Source organism: Oncorhynchus gorbuscha, linkage group LG05 (assembly GCF_021184085.1).
Source record: "Oncorhynchus gorbuscha isolate QuinsamMale2020 ecotype Even-year linkage group LG05, OgorEven_v1.0, whole genome shotgun sequence".
NCBI classification, from domain to species: Eukaryota; Metazoa; Chordata; class Actinopteri; order Salmoniformes; family Salmonidae; genus Oncorhynchus; species Oncorhynchus gorbuscha.
This window is the reverse complement of record NC_060177.1, coordinates 53,336,375-53,364,371: the sequence shown is the minus strand read 5'-3', so window position 1 is coordinate 53,364,371 and position 27,997 is coordinate 53,336,375. Positions and strand designations below refer to the sequence as shown.

Below are 27,997 nucleotides of genomic sequence, written 5' to 3'. Positions count from 1 at the left end.
TTACCCTTATGCACATTTTATTTTCAGTTTTAAAAAGGTTTGTATTCCTAGGAATGCATCTGCTTTGGCATTGTATCAACACCTGAAGCAAAAACTGAATGACAATCTCTTCGCTACGATTTGCTCATGTCACTTAAGAGGTTAGTTCATTCTTACATTTTGCTGCCATCTATACGACAAATGGCTCACAGCACCCTCATTTGAAACGAAGAACAAGTCAACCAAGGTATTGATATTCAAAAACAAGTGTAAACAACTGCAAACTGAAAAAAAGAAATCAGGTGACCAACTGAGTTTGCTAAATACTAATATTAAAAAAGAAAAGCAAATATACACTGGAGTCAAGGTCGGTGGCCTGTCATCTTTCAATACATGTTTTACTTGTTTTTAAATACTAGCACCGAGACACACTGCTACGCACTGGGTTTATCTGGCTTTTTTGCAACATCTTTTGAGGTTTCATGTTAAGCTCCTGCTAAACCAAAAACAGTTTAAATACACATTAGTTAACAATCATTTTAAGCCAGGGATAGGGAAGGCTACAGTGCATACCAAATAATGAAAACTAGAACACCACTTATTTTAAAAGGGAGGTGTGATCACCTGCCTAGTGCCCCTACAATCTTAGTTCAATGACCTCATGAAATGGCAGAAAAATATATGATGATTAGCAACTGTCCTCCCCTGAAACAAAGAGGCTTTCTTGACGGTTGGTCGTTAGAGAAGCGCTATTAGCATTTATGCATGTCCCATGCTGTATTGTGCTGTAGCCAACTCTTCTGCTGGAAGCTGTCAGGCCTTAACAATAGAAGACTTGGTAGGCCAAAGTAATGGAGCAAAGCGTCACCTGTTCACCCATAGGAAGGGCAGACCCATGGCCAGTGGGTCTCAGTAGCGTGCTAAAACCTCCAGGGCCTCCTCTTTGACGGCGAGGGGAGAGTGCTGCTGCACGCCTTCTGCACCGACACTGGTCTCCCAGCAGTCATAGCCACAGTCTCTCAAGTCCTGGATAGTGTTCTGGATCACCGAGCACTCCGTTTCTACCAGAGGAAAATCACAAAGAAAAACTAAATCACAAACAGTGAGCTACATTCAAAAATACACGACACGACAGTGTTTGCCCCTCCGTGCGTGCCTCCTGTGCAAGAGGATGAGTTTACATCTGTGTAGGTTTTTACCTAATTCATCTCTGAGAATGACTTCGGCTGCTACACAATTGGCACCCTTTGCCCTGGATGCACCCTAGAGCTCTGTGCCGTGGGAGTCTGATGGCCGCTGTGAGAGCTGCTCACAAAGCCCTCGCCAGCAAACAGCAGAAGGGGCACACCAGCGGTGCCAAATAAATGGGACAAAACAAATAACTGGATTTTAAAAATGTGTAAGGGCTAGGGGTAAAACATATTTAAAAAACACTTAGGGTGCTATTTTTTATATTTTATTTCGCCTTTATTTAACCAGGTAGGCAAATTGAGAACAAGTTCTCATTTACAATTGCGACCTGGCCAAGATAAAGCAAAGAGTTACACATGGAGTAAAACAAACATACAGTCAATAATACAGTCTATATACGATGTGAGCAAATGAGGTGAGATAAGGGAGGTAAAGGCATGGTGGCAAAGTAAATACAATATAGCAAGTAAAACACTGGAATGGTAGATTTGCAGTGGAAGAATGTGCAAAGTAGAAATAAAAATAATGGGGAGCAAAGGAGCAAAATAAATCAATAAAATAAATACAGTAGGGAAAGAGGTAGTTGTTTGGGCTAAATTATAGGTGGGCTATGTACAGGTGCAGTAATCTGTGAGCTACTCTGACAGTTGGTGCTTAAAGCTTGTGAGGGAGATAAGTGTTTCCAGTTTCAGAGAGTTTTGTAGTTCGTTCCAGTCATTGGGAGCAGAGAACTGGAAGGAGAGGCGGCCAAAGAAAGAATTGGTTTTGGGGGTGACCAGACAGATATACCTGCTGGAGCGCATGCTACAGGTGTGTGATGCTATGGTGACCAGCGAGCTGAGATAAGGGGGGACTTTACCTAGCAGGGTCTTGTAGATGACATGGAGCCAGTGGGTTTGGCGACGAGTATGAAGCGAGGGCCAGCCAACGAGAGCGTACAGGTCGCAATGGTGGGTAGTATATGGGGCTTTGGTGACAAAACGGATGGCACTGTGATAGACTGCATCCAATTTGTTGAGTAGGGTATTGGAGGCTATTTTGTAAATGACATCGCCGAAGTCGAGGATTGGTAGGATGGTCAGTTTTACAACGGTATGTTTGGCAGCATGAGTGAAGGATGGTGTCGTTTGAATGGTGTGGTGGAATGGTGGAATGGAATGGTGTCGTCTGCAGAAAGAGCGACATCATTGATGTATACAGAGAAGAGAGTCAGTCCAAGAATTACATTTACATTACATTTAAGTCATTTAGCAGACGCTCTTATCCAGAGCGACTTACAAATTGGTGCATTCACCTTATGACATCCAGTGGGACAGTCACTTAACAATAGTGCATCTAAAACTTAGGGGGGGTGGGGTGAGAGGGATTACTTAACCTATCCTAGGTATTCCTTAAAGAGGTGGGGTTTCAGGTGTCTCCGGAAGGTGGTGATTGACTCCGCTGTCCTGGCGTCGTGAGGGAGTTTGTTCCACCATTGGGGGGCCAGGGCAGCGAACAGTTTTGACTGGGCTGAGCGGGAGCTGTACTTCCTCAGTGGTAGGGAGGCGAGCAGGCCAGAGGTGGATGAACGCAGTGCCCTTGTTTGGGTGTAGGGCCTGATCAGAGCCTGGAGGTACTGAGGTGCCGTTCCCCTCACAGCTCCGTAGGCAAGCACCATGGTCTTGTAGCGGATGCGAGCTTCAACTGGAAGCCAGTGGAGAGAACGGAGGAGCGGGGTGACGTGAGAGAACTTGGGAAGGTTGAACACCAGACGGGCTGCGGCGTTCTGGATGAGTTGAAGGGGTTTAATGGCACAGGCAGAGAGCCCAGCCAACAGCGAGTTGCAGTAATCCAGACGGGAGATGACAAGTGCCTGGATTAGGACCTGCGCCGCTTCCTGTGTGAGGCAGGGTCGTACTCTGCGGATGTTGTAGAGCATGAACCTACAGGAACGGGCCACCGCCTTGATGTTAGTTGAGAACGACAGGGTGTTGTCCAGGATCACGCCAAGGTTCTTGGCGCTCTGGGAGGAGGACACAATGGAGTTGTCAACCGTGATGGCGAGATCATGGAACGGGCAGTGCTTCCCCGGGAGGAAGAGCAGCTCCGTCTTGCCGAGGTTCAGCTTGAGGTGGTGATCCGTCATCCACACTGATATGTCTGCCAGACATGCAGAGATGCGATTCGCCACCTGGTCATCAGAAGGGGAAAGGAGAAGATTAATTGTGTGTCGTCTGCATAGCAATGATAAGAGAGACCATGTGAGGTTATGACAGAGCCAAGTGACTTGGTGTATAGCGAGAATAGGAGAGGGCCAAGAACAGAGCCCTGGGGACACCAGTGGTGAGAGCGCGTGGTGAGGAGACAGATTCTCGCCACGCCACCTGGTAGGAGCGACCTGTCAGGTAGGACGCAATCCAAGCGTGGGCCGCGCCGGAGATGCCCAACTCGGAGAGGGTGGAGAGGAGGATCTGATGGTTCACAGTATCGAAGGCAGCCGATAGATCTAGAAGGATGAGAGCAGAGGAGAGAGAGTTAGCTTTAGCAGTGCGGAGCGCCTCCGTGATACAGAGGAGAGCAGTCTCAGTTGAATGACTAGTCTTGAAACCTGACTGATTTGGATCAAGAAGGTCATTCAGAGAGAGATAGCGGGAGAGCTGGCCAAGGACGGCACGTTCAAGAGTTTTGGAGAGAAAAGAAAGAAGGGATACTGGTCTGTAATTGTTGACATCGGAGGGATCGAGTGTAGGTTTTTTCAGAAGGGGTGCAACTCTCGCTCTCTTGAAGACGGAAGGGACGTAGCCAACGGTCAGGGATGAGTTGATGAGCGAGGTGAGGTAAGGGAGAAGGTCTCCGGAAATGGTCTGGAGAAGAGAGGAGGGGATAGGGTCAAGCGGGCAGGTTGTTGGGCGGCCGGCCGTCACAAGACGCGAGATTTCATCTGGAGAGAGAGGGGAGAAAGAGGTCAGAGCACAGGGCAGGGCAGTGTGAGCAGAACCAGCGGTGTCGTTTGACTTAGCAAACGAGGATCGGATGTCGTCGACCTTCTTTTCAAAATGGTTGACGAAGTCATCTGCAGAGAGGGAGGAGGGGGAGGGGCGGAGGATTCAGGAGGGAGGAGGTGGCAAAGAGCTTCCTAGGGTTAGAGGCAGATGCTTGGAATTTAGCGTGGTAGAAAGTGGCTTTAGCAGCAGAGACAGAGGAGGAAAATGTAGAGAGGAGGGAGTGAAAGGATGCCAGGTCCGCAGGGAGGCGAGTTTTCCTCCATTTCCGCTCGGCTGCCCGGAGCCCTGTTCTGTGAGCTCGCAATGAGTCATCGAGCCACGGAGCGGGAGGGGAGGACCGAGCCGGCCTGGAGGATAGGGGACATAGAGAGTCAAGGGATGCAGAGAGGGAGGAGAGGAGGGTTGAGGAGGCAGAATCAGGAGATAGGTGGGAGAAGGTTTGAGCGGAGGGAAGAGATGATAGGATGGAAGAGGAGAGAGTAGCGGGGAGAGAGAGCGAAGGTTGGGACGGCGCGATACCATCCGAGTAGGGGCAGTGTGGGAGGTGTTGGATGAGAGCGAGAGGGAAAAGGATACAAGGCAGTGGTCGGAGACTTGGAGGGGAGTTGCAATGAGGTTAGTGGAAGAACAGCATCTAGTAAAGATGAGGTCGAGCGTATTGCCTGCCTTGTGAGTAGGGGGGAAGGTGAGAGGGTGAGGTCAAAAGAGGAGAGGAGTGGAAAGAAGGAGGCAGAGAGGAAAGAGTCAAAGGTAGACGTGGGGAGGTTAAAGTCGCCCAGAACTGTGAGAGGTGAGCCGTCCTCAGGAAAGGAGCTTATCAAGGCATCAAGCTCATTGATGAACTCTCCGAGGGAACCTGGAGGGCGATAAATGATAAGGATGTTAAGCTTGAAAGGGCTAGTAACTGTGACAGCATGGAATTCAAAGGAGGCGATAGACAGATGGGTAAGGGGAGAAAGAGAGAATGACCACTTGGGAGAGATGAGGATCCCGGTGCCACCACCCCGCTGACCAGACGCTCTCGGGGTGTGCGAGAACACGTGGGCGGACGAAAAGAGAGCAGTAGGAGTAGCAGTGTTGTCTGTGGTGATCCATGTTTCCGTCAGTGCCAAGAAGTCGAGGGACTGGAGGGAGGCATAGGCTGAGATGAACTCTGCCTTGTTGACCGCAGATTGGCAGTTCCAGAGGCTACCGGAGACCTGGAACTCCACGTGGGTCGTGCGCGCTGGGACCACCAGAGTAGGGTGGCCGCGGCCACGCGGTGAGGAGCGTTTGTATGGTCTGTGCAGAGAGGAGAGAACAGGGATAAACAGACACATAGTTGACAGGCTACAGAAGAGGCTACGCTAATGCAAAGGAGATTGGAATGACAAGTGGACTACACGTCTCGAATGTTCAGAAAGTTAAGCTACGTAGCAAGAATCTTATTGAACCCTGTGAACCCCCATAGAGACTGCCAGAGGTCCGGACAACAGACCCTCCGATTTGACACACTGAACTCTATCGGAGAAGTAGTTGGTGAACCAGGCGAGGCAATGATTTGAGAAACCAAGGCTGTCGAGTCTGCCGATGAGGATGTGGTGATTGACAGAGTCGAAAGCCTTGGTCAGATCAATGAATACAGCTGCACAGTAATGTTTCTTATCGATGGCGGTTAAGACGTCGTTTAGGACCTTGAGCGTGGCTGAGGTGCACCCATGACCATTTCGGAAACCAGATTGCATAGCAGAGAGGGTATGGTGAGATTCTAAATGGTAGGTAATCTGTTTGTTGACTTGGCTTTCGAAGACCTTAGAAAGGCAGGGTAGGATAGATATAAGTCTGTAGCAGTTTGGGTCAAGAGTGTCCCTCCCTTTGAAGAGGGGGATGACCACAGCTGCTTTCCAATCTTTGGGAATCTCAGACGACACAAAAGAGAGGTTGAATAGGCTAGTAATAGGGGTGGCAACAATTTCGGCAGATCATTTTAGAAAGAAAAGGGGTCCAGATTGTCTAGCCTGGCTGATTTGTAGGGGTCCAGATGTTGCAGTTCTTTCAGAACATCAGCTGACTAGATTTGGGAGAAGGAGAAATGGGGAAGGCTTGGGCGAGTTGGTGTGGGGGGTGCAGTGCTGTTGAGCAGGGTAGGGGTAGCCAGGTGGAAAGCATGGCCAGCCGTAGAAAAATGCTTATTGAAATTCTCAATTATAGTGGATTTATCAGTGGTGACAGTGTTTCCTATCTTCAGTGCAGTGGGCAGCTGGGAGGAGGTGTTCTTATTCTCCATGGACTTTACAGTGTCCCAGAACTTTTTTGAGTTAGTGTTGCAGGAAGCAAATTTCTGCTTCTAACTGCCTGTGTATATTGGTTTCTAGCTTCCCTGAAAAACTGCATATCACAGGGGCTGTTCAATGCTAATGCAGAACGCCATAGGATGTTTTTGTGTTGGTTAAGGGCAGTCAGGTCTGGGGAGAACCAAGGGCTATATCTGTTCCCGGTTCTAAAGTTATTGAATGGGGCATGCTTATTTAAGATGGTTAGGAAGGCATTTAAAAAAATAACCAGGCATCCTCTACTGACGGGATGAGATCAATATCCTTCCAGGATACCCCGACCGCTGACCCATTACGGATACAGGCAATGAGGCAGTGATCGCTGAGATTTTGGTTGAAGACAGCAGAGGTGTATTTAGAGGGCAAGTTGGTTAGGATGATATCTATGAGGGTGGCTGTGTTTATGGCTTTGGGGAGGTACCTGGTAGGTTCATTAATAATTTGTGTGAGATTGAAGGCATCAAGCTTAGATTGTAGGATGGCTGGGGTGTTAAGCATGTTCCAGTTTAGGTCGCCTAGCAGCACGAGCTCTAAAGATAGATAGGGGGCAATCAGTTCACATATGGTGTCCAGAGCACAGCTGGGGGCATAGAGTGGCCTATAGCAGGCGGCAACGGTGAGAGTTTTTAGAGCGGTGGATTTTTAAAAGTAGAAGTTCAAATTGTTTGGGTACAGACCTGTATAGTAGGACAGAACTCTGCAGGCTATCTTTGCAGTAGATTGCAACACCACCCCCTTTGGCAGTTCTATCTTGTCTGAAAATGTAGTTTGGGATGAAATTTTCAGAATTTTTGGTGGTCTTCCTAAGCCAGGATTCAGACACAGCTAGAACATCCGGGTTGGTAGAGTGTGCTAAAGCAGTGAATAAAACAAACTTAGGGAGGCTTCTAATGTTAACATGCATGAAACCAAGGCTATTACGGTTACAGAAGTCATCAAAAGAGAGCGCCTGGGGAATAGGAGTGGAGCTAGGCACTGCAGGGCCTGGATTCACCGCTACATCACCAGAGGAAAAGAGGAGGAGTAGGATAAGGGTGCGGCTAAAAGCAATGAGAATTGGTCGTCTAGAACGTCTGGAACAGAGAGTAAAAGGAGGTTTCTGGGGGCGATAAAATAGCTTCAAGGTATAATGTACAGACAAATGTATGGTAGGATGTGAATACAGTGGAGGTAAACCTAGGTATTGAGTGATGATGAGAGAGATATTGTCTCTAGAAACATCATTGAAACCAGGAGATGTCATCGCATGTGTGAGTGGTGGAAATAATAGGTTGGACAAGGTATAGAGAGCAGGACTAGAGGCTCTACAGTAAAATTAGCCAATAAACAGTAACCAGAACAGCACTGGACAAGGCATATTGACATTAAGGAGAGGCATGCTTAGTCAAGTGATCAAAAGGGTCCAGTGAGTAGTGAGGTTGGTTGGGGTCACGACGATTCAGACAGCTAGCCGGGCCATCGGTAGCAAGCTAGCATAGGATGGAGGTTTGTTTTTAGCCACCTCATGCGTTTCCGTCGGTAGGATTAGTGGGGTTCCGTGTGGTAGAGGGGATCAATCCAATTTGCAAAAAAAAATTGATATAGTCATAGAGGCCCAAGAAAAAAAAATGTCCGATAGGTCTATTCAGAGTTTGTTTTGATATTTTAACATGCGTGTCGTGATTGCGTTTGGTGTGGGGGGACAAAATACATTTATGCACGATGGCGCATGCGCGCAAACGGTTTGGGTTCCGTGTTAGCCATCATTGATTTGGTCTTACATGCCGAGTGCTCATTGGCTATTAGAAGTAGTCCTTGTCTAATCGCATCGTAGCAATGCTCATACTACAAGATGCACAACCAACAGGAGTCTGGTGAATGGAACAGCCATCATGGTTGAGTCCTTGATCCGCTCAAACTACACAAGTCCTGACGTACTGACACTAGCCCAAGTTCATAGGATTTCACCCCGATCATGAAAATTAGCCTGGGACAGCAAAAACGTGGCGAAACCGTGTAGTGTATGACCGGCATAAGTTGGAAATTGAGTGGCACTAGCAACTCCAAGGTTGTGGGTTCAATTCCTGTTAGGGGTCAAATATACTAAAAAAATGCTCTCACTTGCTGCTTTGGATGAAAAGCATCTGCGAAATAGCATATACTGTATTATTAGTAATATTTACTTAGCTGAAGAGCCAACCATAAGCTAAAGTACATCTCTATGTGGAAGAAAAAACATTACAATGCTCATCAGCAAAGAAATGATAAATATTTAGCACGTCACCAGACAGTGGTGGATTTTAACAAGGCAGGAGGATAGCAGGTTACTTTACTGCATGCTCGTCCCTGCTCTACCTCAAATCAAAGCCTTTAAGCCCAAAGCTGATCTGAGAGCACTGGGAGGGAAAACAGACACTTAAGTAAACTTTTTGGAAAATAGCTTCAAACCACAAAAATGTGCAACACTTGCATGCTAGTACAACAAAGCAAATCAACATCAGTTGGGGATATATTTAGGAGATCTTTAGCTGATTTAAAATTCAATGTGTTACAGGCTGCAGGCATAAACAAAGAAGGCAGTGGATTCAGACAGGTTCTCTGCCTGTTTTGTTTTTGTGGAAGATAGGATCCTGTTTGTCACTCTCTTGGCGTACTGACATATCCCTACTTCTCTACTCCGTCGGTTTGAGACTACAGAGCTTTTCCCTAAAACGAGGAAGAAGATAAGGATGACTAAGGTAGAGATTTCCAGGACATACAATAATTCCAGCAGGAAGGAACCCCCCCCCACCCAATCAATAGAATGGAGCCAAATCTACAGATGTCCTTTCATAGATCTCTCACTTTTAAAAGGATTCATTACAAATAGAAAATGGTAACTCTCTAACCCAAAATGAAGGTGAGGACCAAAGATGATGGCGATGCAGTGTAAGAACAAATAGGGACAGACGCCCCCCCCCCCAACTTGATTACTGTAAGCCAGATAGGGAGGTAAGTATATAGCCAGTACAGTACCTGGTCTAAGCAGGGTGATACCACAGCCCCCTCCGCCGGCACCAGTCAGCTTGCTGTGTAGCCCTCTGGCCAAGGTGACGCGGCACAGGGTGTCCAGGGCCGGGTGTCCTACACCCATCACGTTCAGGTGGTGCTGGTTGATGTCAATGAGTTCCTACGGTAGACATAATAGCAGCTGTCGTTTTTATTTGAGCCTTTTTTTTTGCATGAAAACACTATTTTGTCTTTTCATGCAGCTGTAGTCTTTACCGCGTATAAGAGGAAGGGAATCATTTCTACACTGTGTCACACTGGTAGTGTGTCTGCAGCACCAGGACACACTGTCCATAGGCAACGTGTGCATGCATTTCCATACGGTACCTCCAGGATATTGTAGTGCTCTGGTGTGGGGGTGTCGTTGGTCATCTCTGATAAGGTCTGCTCGCAGGTGCAGGAGACTGCATTCACAGATTCCAGTACAGGGTTTATAATAGAGGGAAACTGGGGGGGGGGGGCAGCAAATAAACATAGAATTAATACTTTTTACAAATAATTGGGAATTGAATGTAAAGGAATTGAACAACACTAAATATACTAAAGGAAGTCCACAGTGCAGACTAAAGCAGCAAATACTCATATCTCATCTAGTGGTCATAATCATTTAAACAGTCAGATACCGTACAGCAGAAACACAAAAAGCCAGTCACTCAGTGCTGAGTGAAAAACATTGCTTGCCCCCCCCCCCCCCCCCATCATAACACTGCCAGTAACACCACCTATGTCGATCTAACAGAACAGAAGTGCTCACCCCTGTGGGTGTCGTCAAGGCAACGCCACACAGGGGTGCTAGCTGAGTGCTTCATCTCTATGTTTTATGAACTGGCCATTCCATATGAATTCATTTACTTTCTGACTGCACCCCTTTAGATTTCAACAAAACCTTCCAAACATGTTTGGCCATGTCAGAAGTGGTCAGAAAGGGACTTTTTGAATGCCCAAAGATTCAGGAGATTGAGCTTACAAAAAGGGTTGTCAAATCATTTTTTCATTTCGAAATACTTGTTTAAAATGAAAAATGTATGCGTGTTGTCATAAATTGAGACACGGCATTATCTTGAATACAGAGGGGGGGGGGGTCGTTGCAGTCATAGAAACAGAATTCATAGAACGGGATGTATTTACACTTCAATTACTAACAGAAAGATGGACACCAGTCCACCCACCGTTGAATTTCAACTTGAATGGAAATGTCTATTCTATTATCTATATTTCTAGGATTTCAATAGGTTTACTGTGGAAAATGGACAGTTTCTTTTAAAACAATGAATATTCTTACTCAGGTCAACATTCTCTGATGTGTGGACCTCCAACCATCTTTCCAACCATTTTGAAAGTGGAAATGTAAATTGTATTGAATTTTTTTGTTCATTAAATCAGCCAAAACATGACATACTCAAGAGCATGACGTAATCATGACGTATTCAAGAGCATGCTGTCTCAACCAATGGTGGGCACAACACAAACACCTCTGATTATGTACAATTGTATCTAAGCTACAACAGATATCATTTTTAGATAATTAATTTTAAAAGTAAAATGTTTGCCCGTGGTAGGGTGGTTTGAGCACCTCTATCTCCTGAATGTTTTGGCATTCAGGTCCAAAATGTCACTTTCTGACAACTTCTACCACGGGCAAACATGTACGGAAGGTTTTGTTGAAATCTAAAAGTTGTACAGTCAGAAAGTAATTGAAATGACACGGAATGACCCAAAGGCACTCAATGCCAGGCCCCAGAGTGCCTTTCCCATACAAATGAAAGCACAGGCGATTACACTAATTACAGGGCTGGGGAGGTGAACACAGGGGAGATGAGATGGCAGCCATTTAGTACCTTGTTCATTTTGTCCTTCACTCCAGCAACAAGTACCTTGGTGCTGCGAGGGACCTTGGTGTTTGTGAGTAGGATCCTTAACATTGGGACCCTGCAAATGGGAAAATAAAAAAAGGCAGGTTAGCAATATAATACCACATGATGCACCTGTATTTGTCCAGGTGTTGCTACTGTTATGGGTTCCCTCATACGAGTGGCAATAGTAGAGTCCACAGAGGGAGCATCGCCTATCTTTTCCATTGACCACTCGTGACAGCATGGGCAACGCTGTCTTCATTCTAAAGTAGTCAATTTCAACTTCACTTGGGGATTTAAATTCCACCTGCCCTGCTGGAACCCCCCCCCCCCCCCACTGACCTGGATAACATTCTGGGATCCCATCCCAACCCAGTAGACTACTTTAAAATGATGTCTGCTATCACAGTCTGTAAATCTGTCAATGTAAATTAGGCCCAGCGAGCATATTCATGGAAAGGTGATTTGTTAAGCAAAAAACTGTTCAGTACCTGTTTAGGGGTGTTATTTTCCCAGAATGGTATCTCAATATGCCACCTAAAAAAAAAAGAGTCAAAACAAAGTGAAAGAAATGGGCATCGGATGAAAATAAAGAACACAATAGAGCATACATTTTCTGACCGCAAAACAGCCCTCGCAACACACAAAGGAATAGTGCAGCACATTTCCCCTCCGTTTACTGTAACATCCGCACAAATAACGTCTGCCTTCTCACAGAGATCCTACAACAAGATAAATCCCTACAACACTGAGTTCTGCAGACGACAAATGTTGCCAGATTGTATCATATCATTCCGTTGTAGTGTCCACATACACAGTTCATGGTATCATACATCACAATGCAAAGCTGTGTGGTACTGTGGTGTTGCGTGGGTCTTACCCCATGTCCCCACGGCGTTGTCCACCCCGGAAGGGTTCCCATGGATGATCCTCTCCCCCTGAAACGCCCACCTGTTGATCAGCTCCATCTCCACCTCACCCCACCTGTCGAAACATGATGAAATATAGTAAAGATGATTACAATGACAATGTACACTGGGCATTCAAGCCCCATCAGCATTTCCCTGCTGTCCTTCAGTCTGTGCTTGTGATGAGCCCTACCCGTACTGACTTGTGAGGACATCAGTAACAAAGTCCTAACTGATTTTTGGAATAGCATCCTTCAGTGGCGGCAGTACCCAATACATGTGAGATAAAACAGTTTACAATTGGCTCATTCATCCTGTAACTATTCCCCAGGTCGTTGCTGCAAATGAGAACGTGTTCTCAGTCAATTTACCTGATAAAATAACGGATAAAAAAAGTATAGAAAAAATAAAAGATAAACTTTTGTTATTGACCAAATACTTATTTTCCACCATAATTTGCAAATAAATTCATTTAAAAAATCCTACAATGTGATTTTCTGGATTTTTTTCTTCTCATTTTGTCTGTCATAGTTGAAGTGTACCTATGATGAAAATTACAGGCCTCGCTCATCTTTTTAAGTGGGAGAACTTGCACAATTGGTGGCTGACTAAATACTTTTTTGCCCCACTGTATATATTAGGACATACGTTATGGTGAGAGAACCGTGCATTGTCTGACTGTGCATTGAGTGGTGCAAGTACTCTACATAAAACTACAGTACATGCAGACTAAGACAAATATGGCTTACATTGTTCCAATAGACAATTTAAATGTTGCAATGTTATTAGATCTAGTAGATTTGTTGTGCAGTCATTACCTGGCTGTGCTTTCCTGGTCACTGAGTAGAGAAGGGATGGTCCCACTTGCAGAGAGCAGAGCGGCAGCCAGGCACACAGAGTAGGCAGCACTTGACCCCAGACCCGCTCCAGTTGGTAACTCTGACCACACAGACACAGTCAGGCTGGGTAACTCCCTGCGATGGAGCAAGAACCATGAACCAAATTCTCATTCTCAGCTTAGATGTGCTTATATCTAGGAATAGGAAAGTAGTATGATTTATTAAGACTAAGATAGGCTAGGGAGAAAAGTATATAATTTGGGTGGAAAAGATACAATAAATAAACACATTCCATGAAATCACTTTAAAACTGGGCTATTGTTTGTACCTACTACTGTTTGTAAAAGGCTTTTGGGTACCCATCTCACACAAAAACCTAACACTTTGCAACAGCTCATACAGCAAAAATATCCAGAAAGCACACTTCCTGTGATCTTAATCAAACAGGCCAAAGGACCGAGGCACAGCAGTACTTTTCCTCTGGAATGACTAGTGTGGTGTGCATATGTGCATGGGTGTGAGCTGAGTATACTTGCTCCACTGTCAATGTCCATGACAGTCAGACTCCTTTTGGGCAGACAGGAAACGCGGGTGCTCTAAACTAATTGTGGAGCTCTTCTCCCCAGGGACAAACACATCCAGACTTGTTAAGGCTGCAGCGGGGGCCCAGTGCCAGCTTCTAATTAGTGGCTGTCCGTCCTGTCAGAGCCCGTCCACTCCTCTCTCAAACACGCTAGCCTAGCGCTGCCCGCGTCAGCCCCGATTAGGCCTACTCTTTAGCATCCGCCCAGCTCCCAGCTGCCTAAGTCTTCCTCACTAGCATGGGGTCTGTATTGTTCATTAGAGGTTTGATTCTTGGGTGTCAAGATTAGAATTATCCTATGTTAACACTCCTATATAAATTAGCTCTATCAATTTCAATTCTTACCCTGACCCAGCAAAGACAGAGAGGTAGATGTAGAGGAAGGCTAAGATGGCCATGCTGCGAGTATCCAAGGTTCCATTTGATACACCAACCAAGTCTCGCAGCCTCCTGACAAGCTCTGCATCAAGCTCATTCACATTCCCCAGTTCGGCTGTAAGCAGAATTACAAAAATAGACAACATTACCATAGAAGAATAAAACAAAGAAAACCAACAATTATATTTTGAGCCGTTTTACAGCTTGACCAATAGTTTTGGGGTTCAAGTCTAGTTCAGGCTCTCTCCCAAATTCGCTGCATTGGTGTCAGAAGTGGAATGGAGCTGCTGGGAGGCCAGTATGTCCCATAGCACGGACAAGGATATGACTTTCCAAGGGGGTATTGTAGCAAACTTAGTACAACACCTACCTTGTCAGGAGGTTTAAGCCGATTGGTGTAATGGCTAAGGTGTTGGACTGAGTCACAGGGACCAGGGTTCCAATCCCACTCGGGCCACCCCTTCAAATTCACTACAGTATATTTCAATCCTCCAGCCAGAAAGCACCTCTCACCTCCAGAGTCAGGAAGCAGCTGCTTCAACTTGGTAACATCCCAGCTGAGGAAAGTGTTGATGTTGGGGAGATTGATGCAGACTTTACTGGTGGATGTGGCTTGCAACCGTAGGTATGTGCGCAGGTTCAAACTCACAGCCAGAGCCACCTAGCAGGGGTTGGAGAAAACAGACCTCTGAATTGTTGTTGTGGTTATAGTCAAATCAATTTCATGTCAACAACCAATCTTTCAGTGCAAACACAGAATAGACTGTGTCAGTACTGGGTGAACAACTTTCATGAATACATGAGTGTATAAAGATGTTGTATTAGCCTGGGGGCAATTCCATGGTAAAGGAGTTGCACTGAGACTCAGGTTGTTCACTTAAAATGTTACCTATGCCAAAAGAAGAAAAAAAAAATGTCAAAGTTGAACAAACCATACAATCTCTACGCACAATGAATACTTTCAACAATTTACACAGAACATGTTTCCAAAGCACACGTACTATTAAAACTGTGGAGATCTGCCACTGTTTTCTTTGTGACCATTTTACAAAAACTCTTAAATATCTGCTCTGAATTAAGATTCAAATATATCTGCAGAAAATAATGATGTGTCAGCTATGATGACACCTTGACTTAGTTTTTGTTCTATTTTGGTTATTGAACTACAGTAACTGAACTGGATGTACACCAGGGAACAGCATTGCGGTAAAGAATTACATCATGGGTTTCTGTTCTGTACTGCACAAAAAATGCATTATTATGGCTATGAATGTCATTCTCTTCATGATGACGTATCCTCAACAGGTACACAAAGGCAGAAATATGCAATATCCTTATTTTGCATATTTGGGTATTATCCTACACACAGGCTATTATTTTAATGAGCTCTGCCACCAAACAAGACCAAATTTGGTTGGTCCGGACCAAATCTGAACCAATCATAGACGTCTATATGTTCCACAAGTTTGGACAGCACAGAAGAGCTCAGTAGAGTACAGTATAGTTCATTATAATGTAGTGTACTCAACTCTAGTGGGCTCTACTGTGTATTAGGGGTGTGACGTATAAATTCAATTGGGATCGTTAACTTTTAGAAAAGCTCCCTAACCAATCGTTTTAGTTTTTCACAAAATTAAAATCACAGTGCGGTTAACTTTGCACTAACAGGTCCCGATCACCATCATAAAGGGGTGAAAACGAATTAAACAAATACCTAATGCAGCAATGCTGTAACGTTAGGAGGAAATCCGTATCTTTCAAATTATTTGCCACGGATATAAAGCGCTCCGCTCGTCATTAACAGTTGGAAAAATGTCAGAGTGAGACAGTGAAGCGGCAGCAGCAAAATCCTGTATGGGAATACTTTGAGAAATTAAATGAGAAGGTGGTGAAATCTGCTAATCTTGCGAGGTGAAACTGAGCAACAGTGGCAGTACAGGTGCAACGCTGAAAGGGAGGGAACATGAGACCCAACCCGTTGCTGGCAGCAGTGCGATAAGGGACGTAGTGAGAGAAATCACAGCACCGACTACAGAAAGTATTGCAATTGATATGCAGACATTGTCAATGGTAGAGGATGACGGCTTCAATGTCCGAATGGCATAACTATAACCAGACGGAAGATGACGAAAAAAACCGCGACAGCCCGGATGGAGAAATTGTATGATTGCTCTGCAAGTAAAAAGCGCGCGCTCTCAAACACCATGCGTGGCGTTAACAGCAGATTGTTGGACATCTATGAACAAGCTGTCATGCATCACTGAAACGAGCCACCATCACACAGCCCATGTACTGACATCTGAGAACATGGGAGGAGAGGCACCCAGCAGGAAACCTAAAACGGCATTAACTACCATTGTTGCCGAGTGTGTGGGGGACAGCAGTAAGCGTGCAGTCTGGTAGGTATCCAGGACTTCAGTAGATTGAACTGCATTGCCAACTAGCGGTCAAAACGCAGGATCATATCTGAATCACGTCATTTTAGGATTTTTCTTATGGTTTAAACTAACAAAATGGTACACTTGTCACATCCCTACCACAGATTGAACAACGAGACAGATGTACATCACTGGATGTACACTACCGGTCAAAAGTTTTAGAACACCTAGTCATTCAAGAGTTTTTCAATATTTTACTATTTTCTACATAATAGAAAATAATAGTGCAGACAACAACACTATGAAATAACACGACTTAAATTAATGGACTGTCGTTTCTCTTTCCTTATTTGAGCTGTTCTTGCCATAATATGGACTTGGTCTTTTACCAAATATCTATCAATCTTCTGTATACCACCCCTACCTTGTCACAACACAACTGATTGGCTCAAACGCATTAAGGAAAGACATTCCACACATTAATTTAAGCCACACCTGTTATTTGAAATGCATTCCATTTGACAACCCCATGGAGCTGGTTGAGAGAATGCCAAGTGTGCAAAGCTGTCATCAAGGCAAATGGTGGCTATTTTAATTTGTATAACACTTGTTACTACATGATTCCATGTGTTATTTCATAGTTCTGATGTCTATTAATCTACAATGTAGAACATGTAGAAAATAGTCAAATAAAGAAAAACCCTAGAACTTTTGCCAGGTAGTGTATAAATGTGAAGCATCAGCTTGACATTTCCACTGACAGGCAGGGGGAGAAGATTGGAGATGGATTTTGGCCTACATTTTCTCATTGATCTAACATTTGCGCTCAATACAGTTCTCTGTTCACAAAACTAGAATATGTTATGAACAGTTTGGACTAAGTTCTGTAGACTTTCGTTTCTTAAAAATCGTGCTGTGTAGAACGAGTGCAAAGGTGAATTGAGATATTGCACACGTGCACTTCGGAGTAGGCGTTCCCTAACGGAAATATGCAGATGTATGCTAAAACGCGCCAATAGGATCACGCTAGCACATGCTTGGCTCTGCCCACCTCCTTGCCTGTCCTGCCCACTAGGAATCATTTGTTCCCACTGGAAATGTCAGGTACTGGTCTTTCTTGGTTTAGTTATAAATCTACTGTGTACTGTACTGAACTCTACTTTTCTTTACTGTCACGATACCATAATTTTGACTTAGAAACCAGGTTAAGGTTTAGTATCATGATACTAAAAAACAATAAAAAAAGAAACCAAAGGGCAATGGGCCTCAGGATCTCATTACAGTATTTTTGCATTCAAATTGCCATCAATAAAATGCTTATGCCTGGCCATACTTTATAACCCCACCGCCACCATGGGACACTCTGTTCACAACGTTGACATCAGCAAACCACTCGCCCACGAGATGCTCTACGGTTATGAGACTGGTTGGACGTACTGCCAAATTCTCTAAAATGACGGAGACGGCTTATGGTAGAGAAAAGAACATTCAATTCTCTGGCAACAGCTCTAGTGGACATTCCTGCAGTCAGTATGCCAATTACACGCTTCCTCAAAACTTGAGACATCTGTGGCATTATGTTGTGTGAAATAAATGCACATTTTAAAGTGGCCTTTTATTGTCCCCAGCACAAGGTGACCCTTTGTATTGATCATGCTGTTTAATCAGCTTCTTGATATGCCACACCTGTCAGGTGGATGTATTATCTTGGCAAATGAGAAATGCTCACTAACAGGGATGTAAACACATTTGTGCAAACAATTTTAGAGAAATAAGCTTTTTGTGTTCATATTTCTGTTCAGTGAATTTGAATGGTAAATCTTTATTGATAAACTGGGTAAATCAAGATGCAGCCTAGGCCTATTCAAACAGGAGTGTGTGCATGCATTAAGTAACGGAGCGTGTTTTGGCTGATTTCATGGGGCTACAGATGAATCCACTTGCAACCTGTTTCATTGGACTGATCAACAACATTTAAATAAAAATTAGCTTAATTTATAAACGTGTGAGCTGTCTCTTTAACCAGTAATGGCATAGTTCAAGCGAGAACAGGGAGGCTTCCCATCAGAGCCCTATTCACACATTCTGTTCGCTGAGGCAATAGATCTTTGGGAGGGACCAATTTTAAGGGAATTAATAAAGTTTGTGGTAATCAACTTTGGGTAAAGCGACACATGAAGTTGGATACAGTGCCGGAAAGAGGAGAATGTTAGCTTCCTTATGAGACCAACATGAGCTCTCTCTACTCCAAATATCAAGCGAGTTACGTGCCATTCACAGAAGGTTGGTGGCACCTTCATTTGGGAGGATGGGCTCGAGGTAATGGCTGGAGCAGAATCATATCAAACACATGGTTTCTGTGTGTTTAAAGCCATTCCATTCACTCTGTTCCATCCATTATTTTGATCCGTCCTCCCCTATGCAGCCTCCATTAGTGCCATTTACATGCGGAACATCACCAAACCGTGAAATCCACATGACGTGTCCGTGTTTTTCTTACACACACAAAATGACATCTTGCTCTCACTCTACAGACATAGTGTCCGTCTGCATCGTTGTAGTGCACAAATATGCATACAATCACATGTATACGTTTGTACACATACAAGCAACGGGATTCACATTGGCTACATTCACTTATTTTCACACACGTACATGCAGTATGTGTGACAGAGAAACTCATACTGCACATGTTCGAAACATGTGAGGACTACGTGTGGTGTGCACGCGTTCGTGGCGCATGTGCACATGCATGTATTCCTCGCACATATCATGGTTGTGACCCTTACTTTTTCCATGTCAGATTACATTCTGGGAGAAGGCTTGGTAGGATAAATAATCAGCGCGTTAAATAACATCTCTTTATAAAATACGTGTCGCAGAATGTGTATAGGCTATACTCAAACAAATAGTTTCAGTCTGACATGTCCCCAAGCACAGAGTAAACTACATCTGAAAAGAGCTGAAACAGGGAAGAGGATGGAGGAGATGAGAGCTAAAAAGGGTCAGAGTAAGCTCTGGGCTCTCTAAGCAGCAACTAAAATGAGAAATGTTAAAGAAAATATGTCCACACGCGTCCCCAATGAGTGAGGACTGATCGTCTTTTTTTGGATCCAATTTGTGTGGGAGTCTTTGTCACTGGTCCGCTGGCTTGAGCTGACGAACGTTTGATACAATTCTAAGTATCAAGATTCAGGAAGACACCAAGTTCATGCATCAATATTTTGTACTTGTGCCACACAGAGGACTTGGTCTGAAATTGTCGGTAGCACCCGGATGACGAGACGACCAACACAATACTTCTTCCTTGGAACCACACCATGTTCCTTGTAGAACTTTATCACTGCTGTCAGCTTATTTGTAGAAATTCTGAAACCAGAAAATAAATGACTTAAAACAAGCCTTTAATATGTGCTGAAAGGAACAATGTATTCTGAGCTCTTATTTCTATTCATGATACAGCATACTACTCATTCTTCCTGAAGTACCTCATTACCACTGTTGCAGCTCCAATAATAACAGAAAACATCCAAGTTGTATTACTCTAAAGAAAACTTAAGTGTAGGAACTTGAATGTTTCTCTTCAGATTTGCTTGCCATCAAGGAAATATGTCCTGATGTTTCCTTTGTGTTTGTTTGCTCCTTTTAGAGCTGAACGTTTTCTTGCAGAGGTTCTTGGAAAAAGATACTTTTCCAGAGAGAAAACTAGTAAGATAACAATATATAATTCTTTAACATTCAGTCATTGTCATCTATTTTGGCCAATACATTTTCAAATATCAATAATTACACATAACCTGCACTCATTCAAATGCATACGTGAACACACAAACAGTACACAGTTTTACTAGTATTGATATGAAGGTATTTGATAACTATTATGGATGGCCATTTCATGCATTTATGTAACCTGTCTTTAGGACAAATATAAGCACCCACTACACACGCACAGGTCGAATAAGTTACTGCAAATATTTTAAGGTCTCGCTCTCGGCTTTAATACGCTAGCTAGTCAGTCTATTTGTCTCATCACACACACACACAGCAAACTAAACTTGACTAATAGTTGAATGGCAAGCACTTACCATTGGTGAGTTCATTAAAACTGGTCACGTCTCGACCATCTCCTTGGGGGTAAAAAGCAAATAGCAGGTCCTCCCTTCATTGGACTTGCAAGTGCACCTGAACTCGAACCTTTTCAATTTCTTGTCCAGAATCACTGACATATTACCCCTCAACCGACTGAAGCACCGTAATTGAAAGAGCCAACATTAAAGGGTGGTCTTCCTCGGTTGCCTCAAGGGGCTTGGCCTCAAAGTCGGTGAGCTCGTCTGACTCGGTGTCTGTGCTGTCTGGAGTCGCTGATGGACACACTCTCTGGCTCAGGTGTCAAAATGTAGTCGGCAATAAGTTGGCAGCCCTGATCGTCTGAAACAGCTCCCAGCACAACATTACTATTTCCTGCGAATCCATTGATGCAGTAGAAATCTAAGCTAGCTAGCTAAGGTGTAGGCAGTAGTAACAGTGTGACTAAGTGTAACCGACGTGAAATGGCTAGCTAGTTAGCGTTGGTGTGCGCTAATAGCGTTTCAATTGGTGACGTCACTCGCTCTGAGACCTTAAAGTAGTTGTTCCCCTTGCTCTGCAAGGGCTGCGGCTTTTGTGGCACGATGGGTAACGATGCTTCGTGGGTGTCAGTTGTTGATGTGTGCAGAGGTTCGAGCCCAGGTAGGGGCAAGGAGAGTGACAGAAGCTATACTGTTACATATGCATGATGGGTTTTTGACAGATGTTAAGAAACAGTGTCGCCTGAGGTAAAGTTTTTGTTTTCTGCGGATAATACACTACTGTATGAAAATACAATTGAATAGCCTATTGCAGCTTCATTCAAAATATATACAGTGTTTTTCAATGCGGGATCATTTGTGTTGGTACCCTTCCCCAGATCTGTGCCTCGACACAATTCAGTCTCGGAGCTCAACGGACAATTCCTTCGACCTCATGGCTTGGTTTCTGCTTTGACATGCACTGTCAACTGTGGGACCTTATATAGACAGGTGTGTGCCTTTCCAAGTCATGTCCAATCAATTGAATTTACCACAGGTGGACTCCAATCAAGTTGTAGAAACATCTCAATGATGATCAATGGAAACCGGATGCACCTGAACTCAATTTCGAGTCTCATAGCAAAGGGTCTGAATACTTATGTAAATAAGGCATTTTTTTTGCAAAAATGTCTAAACCTGTTTTCGCTTTGTCATTATGGGGTATTAATATATATATTTGATCAATTTTAGAATAAGGCTGTAACATAACAAAAATGGAGTCCATATACTTTCCGAAAGCACTGTATGAAGGACCTACATGTATCAACTGTCACAGTGAATGCCTTTGCTTATAAGTTCTGTACGAATTAAATTAACATGTCAAATGCATAATAAAAAAATATTGTGCCTATTTAATGCAACCCTTGCTGATAATAGATCGCAAAGCAGCATAAAACTGAGCTAAACAATTGGAAATGACAAGTTCAGTTTCTCATTCATAGCCTAACAACGCATATCAAGTGCAAGTGCGCAGTTTAGCTCACATCTGAAGGGGGGGGGCATTTAGGATGTCTTTTAATGCGGAACGCCAAAATATGATTATGATCACACTTCCTCAATTCAAATATTATCGCGACACTTCCGTCATAACTGAAAAAATGTATTGAAAAAAAAATCATTACAGGGGGGCAGTTTGGGAAAAAAACTAATCCTGTCAGAATCGTACTACTCCTTCACTCTGCAGTCTGACTCATCCCAAACCATCTCCATTGGGTTGAGGGCGGGGGATTGTGGAGGCCAGGTCATCTGATGCAGCACTCGATCACTCTCCTTCTTGGTCAAATAGCCCTTACACAGCCTGGAGGTGTGTTTGGATCATTGTCAAGTTGAAAAACAAATGATAGTCTCACTAAGCGCAAACCAGATGGGATGGGTGTATCGCAGCAGAATGCTGTGGTAGCCATGCTGGTTAAGTGTGCCTTGAATTTGAAATAAATCACTGACCGTGTCACCACTAAAGCACCCCCACACCACCTCTTCCATGCTTCATGTGGGAAATACACATGCGGAGATCATCCGTTCACCTACTCTGCATCTCACAAAGACACAGCGGTTACAAATGTCAAATTTTCACCAGTCTGATGTCCATTGCTCGTGTTTCTTGGCCAAAGCAAGTCTCTTGTTCTTATTGGTGTCCTTTAGTAGTGGTTTCTTTGCAGCAATTAGACCATGAAGGCCTGATTCAGGCAGTCTCCTCTGAACAGTTGATGTGCTTGTTACTTGAATTCTGTAAAGCATTTATTTGGACTGCAATCTGGCATACAGTTAACTCTATTGAATGCATCCTCTGCAGCAGAGGTAACTATGGGTCTTCCTTTCCTGTGGCGGTCCTCATGAGAGCCAGTTTCATCATAGCGCTTGATGGTTTTTGCGAATGCACTTGAAGAAACTTAAAGTTCTTGACATTTTCCAGATTAAGACATGAAGGTCAGTCAAAGTAATGATGGACTGTCATTTCTCTGCTTATTTGAGCTGTTCTTGACATTTACCCTATTTGGTAAAAGACTATCTTCTGTATACCACCCCTACCTTGTCACAACACAACTGATTGGAATTTCTTCATGTGTTTGAGACAATGAAATTAACAAGGTACACCTGTTAATTGAAATGCATTCCAGGTGACTACCTCATGAAGCTGGCTGAGAGAATGCCAAGTGTGTGTAAAGCGGTCATCAAGGCTACTTTGAAAAACCTCCTAAAATATATTTAACACTATTGGTTACTACATAATTCCATGTGTTATTTCATAGTGTTGATGTCTTCACTAATATTCTACAATGTAGAAAATAGTACAAATAAATTAAAACCCTGGAATGAGTAGGTGTGTCCTAACTTGGGACTGGTACTGTACATATCCAAACCAGAAGCCATGGATTACAGGCATAATCTGCACCGAGCTAAAAGCTAGAGCGGCAGCTTTCAAGGAGTGGGACACTAGTCTGGATGCTTATAAGAAATCCCGCTATTCCCTCAGACAAACCATGAAACAGGCAAAGCGTCAATACAGAACAATGGTTGAATCCTACTACACCGGCTCTGACGCTCGTCGGATGTGGCAGGGTAAATGGACTACGAAGGGAAACCCAGCCGCGAGCTGCCAAATGGTGCACGCTTACCTTTTATGCTCGCTTCAAGGCAAGCAACACTAAAGCACACAAGAGCACCAGCTGTTCCGAACGACTGTGTGATCACGCTCTCCGTAGCCGATGTGAGCAAGACCTTTAGACAAGTCAACATTCACAATGCCGTGGGGCCAGACGGATTACCAGGGCATGTACTCGGTGCATGCGCGGACCAACTGGCAAGTGTCTTCACTGACATTTTCAACCTCTCCCTGACCGAGTCTAATAACTACATGTTGCAAGCAGACCACCATAGTCCCTGTGCCAAAGAATGCAAAGGTAACCTGCCTAAATTACTACCGCCCCGTAGCACTGGGCTAGCCATGGCTCACATCAACACCATCATCCCGGAAACCTGAGACCCACTCCAATTTCCAACAGATCCACAGATGACGCAATCTCAATCGCACTCAACACTGACCTTTCCCACCTGGACAAAAGAAACACTTATGTGAGAATGCTGTTCATTGACTACAGCTCAGTGTTCAATACCATAGTGCCCACAAAGCTCCTCACTAAGCTAAGGATCCTGGGACTAAACACCTCCCTCTGCAACTGGATCCCGGACTTCCTGACGGGCTGCCCCCAGGTGGTAAGGGTAGGCAACAACACGTCTGCCACGCTGATCCTCAACACCGGGGCCCCTCAGGGGTGCATGCTTAGTCCCCTCCTGTACTCCCTGTTCACCCACACCTTCAGGGCCAAACACAACTCCAACACCATCCTTAAGTTTGCTGATGACAACAATGGTAGGCCTGATCACCGACAACCATAAGACAGCCTATAAGTAGGAGGTCAGAGACCTGGCATTGTGGAGCCAGGACAACAACCTCTCCCTCAATGTGAGCAAGACAAAGGAGCTGTTCGTGGACTACAGGAAAAGGAGGGCCGAACAGGCCCCCATTAACATTGACGGGGCTGTAGTGGAGCGGGTTGAGAGTTTCAAGTTCCTTGGTGTCCACATCACCCTCAGGAGACTGAAAAGATTTGGAATGGGTCCCCAGATCCTCAAAAAGTTATACAGCTGCAGTATCAAGAGCATTCTGACCGGTTGCGCCACCACCTGTTATGCTAACTGCCATCCAGGACCAATATACTAGGCGGTGTCAGAAAAAAATATCCTAAACTAAATATAAGTGTTGATATTAGTTCTTATGTTTATGTATTTCAAATACCTTTAAGACTTTTTCTGGTAGATGTTTTCTAAGAATCCTTGTCCAACTGTTTGACAAGAATGCCTTTTTTAAATAACTCTTTGCTTTTATTTGACACCCACTTTGACATGCTCCTAGAAACCTCACGTTGGTGATCATGGGTCTTTTTACATAGAGCCCGACCAATGTATAGGTTCATCAATATTATCGGCTGATATTGGCCTTTTAGCGCTATATCGGTATTGGCTGATAATTCCACCGATGACCGATATTCAATTTATAGGAAGAAAAGGCTACACATGTTTTCCTGCGAAACTGCACATCACCATCTTCTGTAAATGTATGGGTTTATGGCAGGGGAAACAGTGTTGCAGTAGTCTAGTGTGTGGTGCGGAAATAATGACAAGAGACCCTGGGGAGCTTTGCGTTCACGCTGCCTTAAAGGGAACCGGACTAAGGAATTAAAGCGAACCGAACTCAGACCATCTCTTGATGGTCTCCATTCGGTTCGCTTCGGGGGCTCTTTTGGGGGGGTCTGAGTCCCTTTGGAGTGTTCACACTTCACAAAAATGTAAGCAAACAGCACTGAGTTCACAAAAACTGTCAAAGGGACCAAGTGTATAAACACCCTTAGGCTCAAATTGTGTTTGTTGATTCTAGCAAATAATTCTACTTCACTGGCTAGCTGAGGGTTTCTCAGCCAGTTACAACACATCAATGGAGTTGAGTGATAGACAAGTGTGTGGACTGTATCTCTGACTACGTTGAGTCATTGTCAGTCGATACTTCTAAAAATATTAATTCTACCTATATTTGTCCTCTGTAGCTGTGCAGCTTTGTTTGCTGAAATCTATATTTTTTTAAATAAACCGTTAATCAAATACAACCACCGACAGTTTCCCCATATTGACTGACAGCGACTCGATGTAGTCGGGAGGTACACTCCGCCCACAGTAGAGTAGAGTAGAGCTCTTCACGAATCCACCTGTATGCGAATACCCGAGACCCAATCCTGGACCCGAGAGGATCCGGATGCAGAATTCTAAATAATGTCACAGGTCTGAGTTGGATTTGATATGAACGTCACGGGTCTAAGGTATGTGTAATTTTGACTGACTTATCCGGAAGGATCTGAACGTGACTGCTGCAGTAGAGAGCAAGAGAGAAATGGTAAGGAGAGTAAGGAGATATCTAATCAATGGAAGATGGAATTAAAATGACAAAATCATAAGTTAAAGGAGGATAGGCTACAATGACCAAGAGCCAACAGGTAGGCTGCTAGTTAATATTCTGAATGGAGTTACTTGTAACTAGGATTAGAAAGTGCATGCACTGCAGCCTCAGTTAGCCTAACTACCTAACTTCTCACAGTTTGTTCCAGTCAAGACCAATACTACGTAATCATACGATGACAAATAATCTAGCTATGGCAGCTATTAGCCTACTATAGCGCGAGTCGGCTTGGTTGGTTGCTGTCTCATCTTTCGCTTCCTCCTCCCCGTGTCACTCGCTCACAGTACGGCCCCTCCCTGCCTGTTAGAGCGGCACATCTCTCCCTCCATCCTCCATCCTCTCCCTTAAATAAAAAATAAAACAATTCTGCTGCTTCCCTCACTCGGATCGGAACGGGTCTGGATCCGACAAGGTCTAGTTGTCCTCAGGTCCATTTCGGAACGGGTCCAACTTAGAATTGTAATGAGGCATATCTGGAAAAGGGTATACAATAATTTCTGCATAATTGGGTAATTTTAAAAATGACACTACCCAGACTCTGCCTAGAGCTGGCCATCCAACCAAACAACCTGGCAAAAAGGACCTTGATCAGGGAGGTGACCAAGAACCCGACCACTCTGAGAGAACTACAGAGTTCCTTGGCCGAGAAGGGAGAACATGATAAAAGGACAACAGTCTCTACAGCACTTCACCAATCTGGGCTTTATGGGAGAATGGCCAGACAGAAGTCCCTCCTGAGAAAAAGGCATGACAGCACATCTAGACTTTACAAAAATGCATGTGAAAGACCGGGTAAAAGATTCTGGTCTGATGAGATAAAAATGTAACTCTGACCTGAATGCAAAGTCAAATCAATCAAATCATCTAACACCATCCCTACCGTGAAGCACGGTGGTGGCAGCATCATGCTATGAGGATGCTTTTCAGTGGTAGGGACTGGAAGACTGGTAAGGCTAGAGGGAACAATGTCTGGAGCCAAATACAGACAAATCCTTGATGAGAAACTTCTTCTGAGTGGAAACTACCTTGGAATGTACATATTTGCCCCATTCTAACAGGACAATTCCCCCAAGCAAGACTGGAATGGCTTCAGAACAAGAATGTGAGAATCCTTGAGAGGCCCAGCCAAAGCCCAGACTTGAATCTCACTGAAAATATGTGGAAAGCCTTGAAGATTGCTGTTCACCACCACTCCCCATCACTCCAAAGTGGTTGAGAAAATGTGCCAGAAAGAATGAGGGGGAAAAAATCCCCATATCCAGATATGCAAAGCTTATACAGACAAACTAAAGACGACTCAATGCTGTAAAGGTGCTTCTACGAAGTATTGACTCAGGGGTGTGAATACTTATTTAAATGAGATCTCTATTTCATTCAATACATTTGCTAAAACGTCTAAACATGTTTTCACTTCGTCGTTATGGAGTATTGTGTGTAGATGGGGGAGAAATTATATTGAATCAATTTTGAATTCAGGCTGTAACACAGTGTGGAATAAGGCAGGCGCTAGCTAGGTGGTCCACTGATTATACTGCGCTCTAACGGTACTGTACTTACATTGCCATGCACGACAGCGTGTTCTCCGTGGAGGATAGCTTTCCCAGGTGCAGACATGATACATTCCTTGATATGCATTCTGATAGCGGGCTACGTTTTGGTACAGCGAATTTGCTAAGTAAATTATTAGTTGTTAGCAAGGTAACTAGCTGGCTAGCCTCCAGACAATTCGCCAGGAAAACGTTATCTGGCTATTTTTAGTGATACGTCAACCACTCCGAATGATGAGGGGTCGTCTATACACAATCCCGATGTATTTTTAAAAGGGATAAAACGTCAGTATGAAGCTGTTGCCACTTAAATAGCTTGCTACCGTAAAAATAGTGGAAACATCATGCGACAGTGAACTGTCAACACAACGCAGCCAGCGGGCCATAGCTCTGCTTCATGTCC

General features: G+C 44.3%; 1 protein-coding gene across 1 annotated transcript; it reads right to left on the bottom strand.

Annotated features, from left to right (window-relative positions):
- mvk (mevalonate kinase) lies at positions 1-27,986 on the bottom strand. The gene is made up of 10 exons (XM_046350138.1): positions 27,605-27,986; positions 14,568-14,715; positions 14,022-14,169; positions 13,073-13,228; positions 12,227-12,330; positions 11,838-11,883; positions 11,332-11,422; positions 9,821-9,940; positions 9,461-9,614; positions 1-1,040 (listed from the first exon to the last, which is right to left on the bottom strand). The coding sequence occupies exons 1-10, from the start codon at positions 27,680-27,682 to the stop codon at positions 889-891; spliced, it is 1,197 nt and encodes a 398-aa protein (XP_046206094.1). The 5' UTR covers positions 27,683-27,986; the 3' UTR covers positions 1-888.
- Positions 27,987-27,997: the final 11 nt, after the last annotated feature.